This window comes from Bicyclus anynana, chromosome 3 (genome assembly GCF_947172395.1).
Source record: "Bicyclus anynana chromosome 3, ilBicAnyn1.1, whole genome shotgun sequence".
Taxonomy (NCBI): Eukaryota; Metazoa; Arthropoda; class Insecta; order Lepidoptera; family Nymphalidae; genus Bicyclus; species Bicyclus anynana.
The window spans coordinates 10,033,965-10,045,161 of NC_069085.1; the positions used below are offsets into that span (position 1 = coordinate 10,033,965).

General features: G+C 34.9%; 3 protein-coding genes across 3 annotated transcripts; all 3 read left to right on the forward strand.

Annotated features, from left to right (window-relative positions):
* Positions 1-2,247: 2,247 nt before the first annotated feature.
* Positions 2,248-3,171, forward strand: LOC112049386 (uncharacterized). Its single transcript, XM_024087247.2, has 4 exons — positions 2,248-2,395; positions 2,590-2,693; positions 2,764-2,946; positions 3,033-3,171. Exons 1-4 carry the CDS (start codon positions 2,314-2,316, stop codon positions 3,042-3,044), a joined length of 381 nt encoding a protein of 126 aa, XP_023943015.1. The 5' UTR covers positions 2,248-2,313; the 3' UTR covers positions 3,045-3,171.
* On the forward strand, positions 2,940-3,310 carry LOC112049388 (uncharacterized). Its single transcript, XM_024087248.2, has one exon. The coding sequence runs from the start codon at positions 3,002-3,004 to the stop codon at positions 3,308-3,310; it is 309 nt and encodes a 102-aa protein (XP_023943016.1). The 5' UTR covers positions 2,940-3,001.
* A 43-nt stretch (positions 3,311-3,353) lies between these two features.
* On the forward strand, positions 3,354-10,178 carry LOC128197996 (ankyrin repeat domain-containing protein 39). The gene is made up of 3 exons (XM_024087245.2): positions 3,354-3,490; positions 4,122-4,343; positions 5,251-10,178. Exons 1-3 carry the CDS (start codon positions 3,382-3,384, stop codon positions 5,436-5,438), a joined length of 519 nt encoding a protein of 172 aa, XP_023943013.2. The 5' UTR covers positions 3,354-3,381; the 3' UTR covers positions 5,439-10,178.
* The last annotated feature ends 1,019 nt before the right edge of the window (positions 10,179-11,197 follow it).

The following is an 11,197-nucleotide window of genomic DNA, read 5'->3' on the forward strand; positions in this document are numbered from 1 at the left end:
GTTGACGTATATTTTTAACAGACTTCAAAAAAAAAAGGAGGAGGTTCTCAATTTTTTAATGTTTGTTACCTCATAATTTCGTCATTTTCTAACCAATTTTGAAAGAGAAAGAGTAGCTATACTTCCAGATTGGTTCCATTCAATTTTCATGGAAGTCGGTTCAGTAATTTTGTGTTAAAATGAAAATAACGAAATTCTGTAACGCTTTCGTACACTATGCTAGGACTCTCACTCTTTTTAACAAAAAAAAAATCAACCAACTTCAAAATCACAAAAATAAACTAAAAACGAAAAATAACTTCGTATGTGATCAGAAGGTTGCACATAAAATGATAATTGACAACTTGAAATACAAAAGAATAGTTATAAATTCGAAACACATTCCAATTTTAAACTATTCTCTAACCAGTACAAATTAAACCTCATGCTCTTAGAAGGAAGGCACCCCACTGGAAGGCATTCAGTGGCGTGATGCTATGATTGGCCAGCTGGTTGGGCTTGCTGTTAAAGACTAGCTAATGTGACATCGGCTTGCTGTTACAGGCTACCTAAGTGACGTCAGCTTGCTATTGCAGGCTAAAAAGTCTTGTCTCAAAAAAGTCTCGAGATAAAACCTTGCATTACAGCGCGTATGTGCACTGCAGACTATCTGCCCTCTAGCTCAAAAACGGTTGGGCTTTTAAAAATATTTTAATACAAAAAATAAGTATTCATCTGATGTTATGCTGCCAGACTTTGAATTCCAGAATTAAATAGATGTCCTTGGTTAAAATGTGTCTCTATCCTTTGACTCTGATTGAAATAATTGAATGTTTCATAATATATTTCGTATTATGAACGTAGCGTCAGCGTAGTTGCCGTCGTTGCCGTCGCCGGCGTCGCAGCTGCAGCCGTCGCCGCCGACGCCGAAGTTGCATGCGTCGTCGCCGTCGCCGTCGCCGCCGCAGCTGTCGCTGCCGCCGACGCCGTTAATTTGCGACGTAATGGAATAAGGCGATTTGTGCATTTAATAGGGTAATGCAATTAGCATATTAATAGGGTAATTGTGATTTTTTTGAATTTTCTTTTTCATAAAAAAATCACCTTATTTATGGGTTTCTTTACGACTTAACTTAGTTACTAATATAGTCAAGCATACAGGAACAATAGGAAAAACGATAACAAAACAAAAAAATACCTAATATTTATTTTCTTTTTTGTTCGTTTGTTAGGGTACTTTGTTTACATAATAATTTATATTATATACTACTAATGTTTATTTTTGAAGTATTTTATTAAGTTTTATGATTTTTGATGAATGTATTTTTAATAAATAAAATTGTGTTTGATGTTTTTGCTTTGCTTTGCTCTTTATTTATTAGGGTCCCTGATTAGGTATCCTAAAATGATGAGTGTGCTAACGTGACTTACTAAAAATACTTTTTGTCGCCGAAATTAAATCCTTCATTTTTCAAGTTACATTTTTGTCAAAATTGATATGTAGGTATACCATAGTTTTGTTGTGCTGTGTAGTAAACGTTTATTCCCCGTGGTCCCTGCGCCGTAGTCCCTGCGAGACATATTATACTGCCGAATTAAAAATATTAAATATGTAGTGATCAATGTTATATTCGATTTTTTTTAAAATCCACATCCCTTTCGGTTTCTACACGACATTATACCGGAACGCAGAATCGCTTGGCGGTACATCTTCGCCGGTAGGGTGATAACTAGCCAGGGCCGTATTCTTCCACCAGCCAGACACTTGGACCAATTAAAAAAAACCTCAATCGGCCCAACCGGGGATCGAACCCAGGACCTCCGGGTTGTAAATCTACCGCGCTTACCACTGCACCCATAGATTTACGACTCGGTACAAGTACTGCGCCACGAAAGTCGTCAAAATATACAAAAAATCCTAGATTTACGATTCGGTACAAAAAAAATATACAAATATTACATAACTACTTACTTAGTTACTTACTCTCCTCTGTTTTGTATTCAGTCTGTGGTTCATCTATGGTTAAACCATAAACTTGAAAATTATACTCTTTGATTTGATATGTGTTCTAATCTGTGTCTTTGATCTTCTTTAATCTCTATCGACTATCTGTAATTCTGTATCTGTAACCTTTATTTTTTGTTGTCTGTGTTTTTAAATTATTATCCACGACCACGAAAATAAACAACTATCGCTAAAATCAAATACAAAAGTAAATTAGTATTGTTACACATTCGTTTGCAATATTGTAGTGTTGTGTTTGATTATTAATAAGTAAGTAATATACTAATCATAGTGTACTCCTACTTACAAGCTAACAATATCTGTAATCAATGCCCTACATTTTGATCAGAGGTAATCTAGCATCGTACGGGCATAAAAACCCTTGGCGGGTGTTGGTATCCGGCCTAAAAGGTAGATTTTAACGTATAAATAATATTTTATATGTTTATCTGAAAATGAGAACATCTACGCCCACATAAATAAATTAATACGCACGTCTGTACCTATCAGTGTCAAATTTCTCATTTTTAAGTAAACACGTAATGTATTACGTGCAGCTATGAATGTTTAGTAATTAAATTAATACCTTTGTTCGCTCTACATAGCTGGTGACATAGAACAACTCAAAAGGTTTGCATGCGGTGGATATTGTGATGACTCGACGATTGTTTATCTACAACATCCTTGCGTAATACTCAGCGCTTTAGAGGTAAATAATTTTGCTTTTGTTATGTACACTTATAGATAATAAGAGATAACAATTTATTAATATATCACAGGTGCTCGGCTACAAAGTCGTTGCTTCAAGTTCCACTGCAGTGAAACAAGACTACAATGAGTACATGTGGACTATGAGAAAAGAATTTTCTGAGCCGGAACCTTCTATCATTGTTGAACAGGATAACATCACAAACTTCAGTAAAGAGGCTATGCACTACCAACACTCCAATAAAGACGAAGAGGTTTAAACATTTTAATTAATTTATTTATTTTTTTGGATAATAAACCATATTTATTATGGAAACAAAAGGAAGCAAAACTGTTTCAGCCAGCAGTTTGACTACCATTCCAATAGCAGATAGTGTGGTTTATGTTGCTATCAAAGGTTCTTTGCACGCTCAAGACTGTTCAGCTTTTGGATTAGGACAAGAAGAGATTAAAGCACTTGTTCAAAAATTCGCTGGATCTGGTTCGAATGTTGTCAATGGAATTACAATAAAAACTAATGTTCTTCATGCTATAAATGCTTTGGGACAGTTGGGATATAAAGTTGTTTCCAGCACTGGAGAGGCTGAGATCACTTGGACACTGCAAAGAGAAATTTAATTGAACTAATTTCATATTACTGAAAAAAATATTGCTTGTCATTTAAAGTTATAGATTCTTATTATTTAAATATGGACCATAAAGATTGTGACCATTCAACTTGCAATGCCACTAGTCCAAATGAATCTGTGCGACAGACATTATCAGAGATGGATTGGGAGAGGAGTATATGGAATGCAGGTATGTAATGTGTAGTTTTACTTCCTAACTAAATTTCAAATTAATTTTGCTGGTTACAGTTTGTGTGCTGTAGCATGGTACTTACTTTTATTGTGAATCACTGCAAACTTTCAAGAGTAAAACAAACTGTCCCACACCCGCACCATGCTACAGTGCACAAACTTTAGTAAGCTTAACTAGAATCGAAAATCTTAACATAATTTGAATAAACTAAAACTAAATATGACTAAGCAGGGAGAACAAGTTGTGTTGTTCTCACTCTTCCTCTGCATAAGCACAAAAGGAGAAAAAGTTATTGATGTCTTATAAAGGAACGGTCAGAAGTACCGGGCGCTGCTAGACGATTTTCTCAGTCTTACTATAAACTGTACAGTGATTCCATGGAATGCCATGGAATTCCATGGAGATGAATATCTATCTTAAAGAATGAACTAGTTCATTACACTTTAAAACTTTTTATTAATTAATTATAAAGAGTTGCAAATATTTAAAAGTGTAGCAATTTTATCATAACTTGATTATTGATTAAGATAATAAAATAGATGAGATAGTAGTGTAAATAAATAATTTGCATGAGTAATAATTTGCAATTAAAGATACATATGAGTATTAATCAAAATACAATTTCTAGCTTTCTCGGGAGAAACAGACAGAGTGCAGTCACTGATCAATAAGTCAAGAAATCCAAAGGACTTAGTTAACAGTGAGGACAAATCTGGTTACACAGCATTGCATTATGCTGCACGTAATGGACATGTTGATATCTGCAGCATTCTGGTGGAGAATGGAGCATGTATTAATTACCCAACTCGATGTGGAAATGCCACACCCTTACATAAAGCAGCAGCTGCAGGTTAGTTAATATAGGAAAATAAAATAACTAGTTTTGGTTTGGAAATGGAAACAACCAATAACCAATACTTGGCTGAAAATGGAATTTTTTTTAAACGTCTGAACTATTACCTTTTATCCTTAGAGTGAATTGACTTTTGTTTCACAAACATAGTATATGCTTGGTGGATGCTAGGATATTTTTTTGAACTAGGTAGATGTCAAAATGTGCTAGTTGACACTTTTTTTTAAATGGTCTTAAATAGTTCATTATTGTTTTACAAGATTGAGATTGTTTTTTCATATTTTTTTGATTACATATAAATTTTAGTTTTAAATATGTTTTTGACAATACAAGCCAAAACGCCTGTCGGCCGTGATGGTCTATATTTCAACTGTTTCATGACGTTACTATAACAAATCCCTTACAAACTAAGTTAGTTAGTGGATCTGTGTTTATTTACTTCCACTAGGTACACAAATTACAGAGTGGCTAACTTCAAGTGGCCTGAGAGGCTGAGACGTGTTTTTTTTTCTTTTTTAAGAAGTCCTTACCTGAAGTCCATGTCCAGAAGTGGACTTTTATTGTCTGAGGATGACGATTTTTAAAAAATTTCCATATGTATTGATTGATTTGACTAAAAAACTGTTATTATTACTATTAATATGGCATTCATTATGGCATCTTCATCTCATTGGCTATTACAGTTACACAAGCAACCAATGAGCTATGCGACAAAAAAACATTTAAGCCCGCATATAATAAAGATAACACTATTCTTACCTGATATAATGTATCTATACATTTATATAGATACTGACAGTGATTAATAGGTATGAGTATGATGCAAGATAATGTATGAATTTCAGATTTGAAAGTCAATTGAATGTAGATAAGATCAACGTATCTTTACAACTTTCGTTTTCAGGTAAAGAGGAAACAGTGAAATATTTAATTCAGCATGGAGCACTACTGGATTTGCAAGATGCTGATGGCACTACAGCTCTACATAAAGTGGTAGAAAATAAAAAACAAAATCTAGTTAAAATTTTGCTTGATGCTTGTCCTAAATTAGCAGATATAAAAGATAATAGGGGAAACTTGCCTTTTGTATAATATGATTTTTGCAAAAATTTAAACCTACACTTTGCACATTAATTTATTATGAGCAATTATTTATTTTGAGAGTGGGTAATTTTTAAAAAAAAAATTACTTGCATGGTTAGGAAGCAGACCTTTTATGTATTGGTTAGAATCTTAGATTGTCCAGTTGGTCTGTGGAATTAACAATTTATGAATTTGTATTCTAGATATAATCATTGCAACAGGAGTTCATCAAGCATTGTCACTTAGCATCATGCGTGATTGCAGTTAAGCGTTTGCATATACATAACTACCGCAGTTAACCCGCGCTACAGATGTTCAGTTTTATTCAAACAGAATTGTAATAAAACTGCATGTTTGTAGCATGCATAGATTGAATATAAGAAATATATCTATGGTATGGTAGCACGGGTTAGTATTACTGCTGTATTGAGGTCTGAAAGATATGGTTGCTAGAAAAATTACAGGCAAATTAGGTTCAATTTACACGCCTGTTTCTGTTACATGAGTATGAGTCAGTGTTTCTTGCATGCTATGCAAAGTGTTCTCTATTATATGCACTATTTTACTTAATATTTAGATGTCTTATTTTATTTATTTATTATTACTAGACCAACTTACACATCTGAACATATTCAAAACAAATAATTCCTTAAGGAAACTTATCTAATTTATCAAGAATTTTAGGTTTCTGGCATTCCAATTGTGGATATGTTATTAAGATTAATAATGTTTTGTACATGTTTATTATTATCTCGTATTAATTACCTAACAGTCAATTATTTTGACATTATCAAAAAATAATTAACCTTGCTATGCAATAAATGTTGATTGAATACAAAATTACTGGAGTTGTGCAAATTTTTGAAACTATATTGTCTTTATTATGTCTTTAATAATGTTGTAACTTATTTTTCACTTTTACATAACATTAAGTGTTATCTTTGAACCATTTTTATCAATACTCGACCTATAATATAATATAAATAAAAAAAGAACATTTTAATAATCATAATTTATTTATTTAGGCATTGAACAACCCTGTATATTTACATAACTAAACTGTTACATACCATATGTACCTACTTTATAATTCAAAGATCATGAAGAATTTCAGTTTCACTAACTTATTATGTACTCCAAATACTAAAACTATTGTTAAAAATATATTGTATTTTTAGTAATTCAGGCCTACAGACTTTCAGTTTTATCTAATAGAAATTTCGAAAATTTAAAATCAAAATCAGAAAAAACTAGTTAAAACTGACGGACACTACACACGTACAATTTTATTGTCAGTTCGACTGAGTTAAATCTGCACGTCTGTAGCACGGGTAATGCGATTTACTAGTAAAGTCTAATGGCCTGTCATGGCTAGATGTTCGTCATTTTTATAAAAACTGAAAATTTGTCTGCTTAAGCTCCTACCATAAGCATGTTAAGCAACAATATAGTGTTATGATTGTGGTGGCTTTCGGAGATAGTAGGTTTCTTTAACAGTTTTTTCCGAAGGGTTGCCTGGATGCTGATTGGCTATTGGAGAAATGATTTCTCAATATACCAGGGAATATAAAAAAAAAGTATTTTTAAAATTAACATTATTTTTACGTTGTCTGTGGACCCTTAAAAACTGTTACCCTTTAAAGCCACTACGATCCCAACTCCTTAGTTCTCTAATTAATTTAACCATGATAGGAGCATGGATTGACTTCTGGTCTTGAAACTTCTTCTGAACTTCCAAGGTCTGGTTATAATACTTTCTCAATCTAGTAAGACCTATTTAGATTTCTAAAATATAAACATATGATGTTTGTGCAACAACAAATTGTGTTATATATTTATCTAAACAATCCTAATTTTATAGTTGGTACCTATATATTCTCGTATAGTACGTATAACGAGGGAGACAATATATGTTAACAACTTGGCCGTTACTAAGTTACATGCGAAAGCGAGCGAGCGTTATCTCTGTCCTTATCATTCACAAGCAATCATGTTGTCAATCTGTTTACATACTTTATCTCGCCTCGTTAAACATACTATAGATTATCTTAACTTGACATGTCAACGCATTCACACGATCACGTGCGTCAGTTTTTCTTGACACGATCGATTTGATTTGATATGATTTATGCACCTTCAAGATTAGATTACTAGGCAAGCGCTACTTCATCATAGCTTTCCAGGCATGATGTAGTCAAGTGAAAGTCCATTTCATATTAAAAAAAATGCTTATGCAGTGTCTGAACAACATAAGATGACATTTTCATTTTCATATAACTATAACACAGTGTAAATGTGTTGACGTAGTTAAAATGTATTAATCAAACCGCGAGGCGGGATTATATTTGTCTGTCGTGACGTATTAGAAGAGAATCGATATGATACATTTTGTATGGCAACGCTTACACTTATGTGTTGTGACATGTCGTGATGGCTTCTGATGTGTCGCATTCGAAATGTATGATACCGATTCTGTTCTGATACGTTACGACACGACACGTCAGACAAATATAATTCCGCCTTGACAGTCCTCGCCCGCGCGGTGTAGGGATGTAGAGCTGCGATTCCCAAAGTGGGTTCCGTATAAATAATTTATTTAATATCACAGATTGGTGTGCGTGTGTATACAACTATCAGACATAATATTGAACTATAAAGCAATATTATTTATTGACAAAAGGGTCATGATGTAGAGAATGGTAACAAGCAAGCGAAAGGAGCGGACTATCAATGTCTTTCCTCTGTCACTCCTCTTATCGTCATATCAATGGCGTGCACTTCATAGATGCAACACAGCACTGCCTACCCTAAGGACTCGATACAAACCTATGTTAACCACAGAATACGTATTATTAACAAGAAATTTTACAATTTTCTTTATAGTGCACACTCTAGTTAAAAACATTTAGGCCACTGCACTCCTTTAACGCGCGTGCGAGGACTCATTTACCTGGTTGCTTGAAATATAATTATCTTTATTGTTTTTGTATTAGACATGTACAGTTATTCTATTTTAAGAAGAACGGTTTTTGCCTTTGATATAGTTGGTAAGGGGACAATACAAACGCGTTTGTGCAAACTAAAGGTTAAAGGAAATTTGAACGCATTGTTAAATCATTTAGAATGATACAGGGGGGATGTGTGACATCGGAACCCTTTTACCGAAAAGATTTTGCTTAGCAACTATTTACATATGATAATTTATAAATACAATTCTTTGCTGTAAGTTACAAATGGAATATCACAAAAAAGGGGAGAAAGACCAAAAAATGCTTAGAGTGTGAAAGAAGATTATATCATGTTAGTAAAAGGACAAACTAATTCATTGTCTATGTATGTAAAGTCTGCCAATCCGCATTTGGCCAGCGTGAAGGACTAAGGCCAAAGCCCTCTGATTCTGAGAGGAGAATCGTGCTCAGCAGTGAGCCGAATATGGGTTGTTAATGATGATGATGATGAAAAGGACTAGATGATGAGTTGTCGTATGATAAAAGGGAATGGAAAATAATGACTTGTTTTGTTGGCCACACTTAGGTTGGATAAGTATAAGGAGATGATAATTTCTCCTTTGCTGTCACTTCTTTACAGTCACTACGTCTATAAACCTAAATATTTATTACAAGCCGTCTCTCAGAAATAGAATATCTGTACTTAGAATAAAGCAACTTCAATTACGATAAACATTTATATTAATCCTAATATATAAGATGCATAATTGCATATATGTGTAGATTGCACCTTGTATGCGTCACTGTGTGTTAGGGCTTTATCATACTAGCGGTTTGCGAGCGGCTGCGGAGCGGAACGGTCGCACAGCGAATACGCCGCGAACACGCCGCGACTGTACAGCGAGGACGTCGCGGAGGCGTGGCAAATACGCAATGTTTCCGTCGCGATTTTGTAGCGAATCAACGACGTACAATACATTTCATAACAAAATGGATTCTGACAAGAAAACAGTGCTGTTGGAGACGAAATCGAAAGCATCGACGAATTTAGGAAGATCCATTAACTATTACTCAAATGAAAGAGAGCTATTTTGTGTCGTTTTGCAAACGAATTAAAAAATAATTAAAAACATCTGCTAAAAACTGACTTAAGACATGAAGGCACTCATTTGAAATTACCAGTGTCAACTGAAGAAAGGCCCGTAAATACTATAAGAAATTTATTACTATTCTGCAAAAAAAACCCTATAAATTGTTCTTGTCATAAACAATTTGTACGCGACAGTACAAAATGGCTATTTGCTTATGATTCGCTTCGTTTATGATGCTATCTTGTTACGCGGCTGCAACGAATCCGCTGCGCATGCGTGGTGTGTTCGTTGCGCGCCCGTAACGTATTCGTTACGTGCCCGCACCGCTTTGAGGGCGCTCGCAATCCGCTAGTATGATAAGGCCCTTACTGTTGAGATTATACAATATATCTCACACACGTAAAAATAACTATCACACTAATATTATATCTTATAATAAAGTCTATATATAAATAGTTAGTTACATTATGAAATCGACATCTATTCTTGTCAGAGGAAGAGTATTCAATTATGTAATATACATATTATAATTTGTTAATATAAATAAATAAATATATTTTTTGTCATTATAGGAAACGGAAGATAGTCTGTAGGCATCACTATATGTAGTCTCCAAATAATCGAAAGTGTTTTATATTTTTCACTATTAATGTACACCTTTGTACTGTTTAGATATTTGATCTTGCAATAAAAACAATAATAATAATCAAGTATTGCATTTTATTTTCACTATCATTTATTGAGATTAATTTAAAGTCTACGCTCCGACCTACTCGTGCCCATATCCAAAACCCCGAGTCCTTTCAACTAGAACTGCAGAACCGCTTTGATTGCCTAGCAAATTGCGAAACTGTGGACGATCTGAACAACAGGTTCGTGGAAACTGTTCATTCCGTTGGGTCTAAGTTCTATAAGACCCACCGTACGAAAAGAACCAAAAAGTTCTCAGACCATACACTTAAACTCATGGAAGAGAGGCAAGAAATGAGATTGCAGTCTTCAGCAGATGCGTCAAAATACCGACAAATCAGTAGACAGATCTCTAAGTCGCAAACCAGCGACTTGCGAAACTTCAATACCGAGCGTATTAAAAATGCGATTGAAAACAATCGCGGCTCGAAAGTTTTCGCCAGAGATCTGTCTATTGGACAGAGGCAGCTGACGCGTTTGAAGACCGAGCACGGTAATCTGATTTCTTCCAAGCCCGAGTTATTAAGTGAGGTCGAGAAGTTCTATGGACAGCTATACACGACTACCCAGCAGCCTGTTGACAACTTGGCTAAAGACCCCAGAGCCAAGTTGACCCGACACTATACCGAAGATATCCCGGACGTCAGCCTATACGAGATTAGTGTGGCTCTCAAACACCTGAAGAACAATAAGGCGCCAGGTGAGGACGGAATCACAGCAGAACTCCTGAAAGCGGGTGGAAAACCGATACTTAAAGTCCTTCAGCGATTGTTCAATTCCGTCATTCACGAGGGCACGACGCCTGAGGCGTGGCATAGGAGCGTGGTGGTTCTGTTCTTCAAAAAAGGTGACAACACCTTGCTGAAGAATTACAGACCCATCTCGCTGCTAAGCCATGTTTACAAATTGTTCTCGAGAGTCATTACGAATCGTCTCGCTAATAGATTTGACGACTTCCAGCCTCCCGAACAAGCCGGTTTCCGAAAAGGCTTTAGTACCATAGACCACATCCATACGCTGCGGCAGGTTATACAGAAGA

What these genes read in the sequence shown, in the direction of transcription:
- LOC112049386 (XM_024087247.2), top strand. Translation starts at nt 2,314, where the DNA reads ATGCCCTACATTTTGATCAGAGGTAATCTAGCATCGTACGGGCATAAA. An exon ending in GTTGGTATCCGGCCTAAAAG is followed by an intron (nt 2,396 to 2,589) that starts GTAGATTTTAAC and finishes CGCTCTACATAG; the next exon opens with CTGGTGACATAGAACAACTC. An exon ending in TAATACTCAGCGCTTTAGAG is followed by an intron (nt 2,694 to 2,763) that starts GTAAATAATTTT and finishes AATATATCACAG; the next exon opens with GTGCTCGGCTACAAAGTCGT.
- LOC112049388 (XM_024087248.2), top strand. Translation starts at nt 3,002, where the DNA reads ATGGAAACAAAAGGAAGCAAAACTGTTTCAGCCAGCAGTTTGACTACC.
- LOC128197996 (XM_024087245.2), top strand. Translation starts at nt 3,382, where the DNA reads ATGGACCATAAAGATTGTGACCATTCAACTTGCAATGCCACTAGTCCA. An exon ending in GAGGAGTATATGGAATGCAG is followed by an intron (nt 3,491 to 4,121) that starts GTATGTAATGTG and finishes TACAATTTCTAG; the next exon opens with CTTTCTCGGGAGAAACAGAC. An exon ending in ACATAAAGCAGCAGCTGCAG is followed by an intron (nt 4,344 to 5,250) that starts GTTAGTTAATAT and finishes TTTCGTTTTCAG; the next exon opens with GTAAAGAGGAAACAGTGAAA.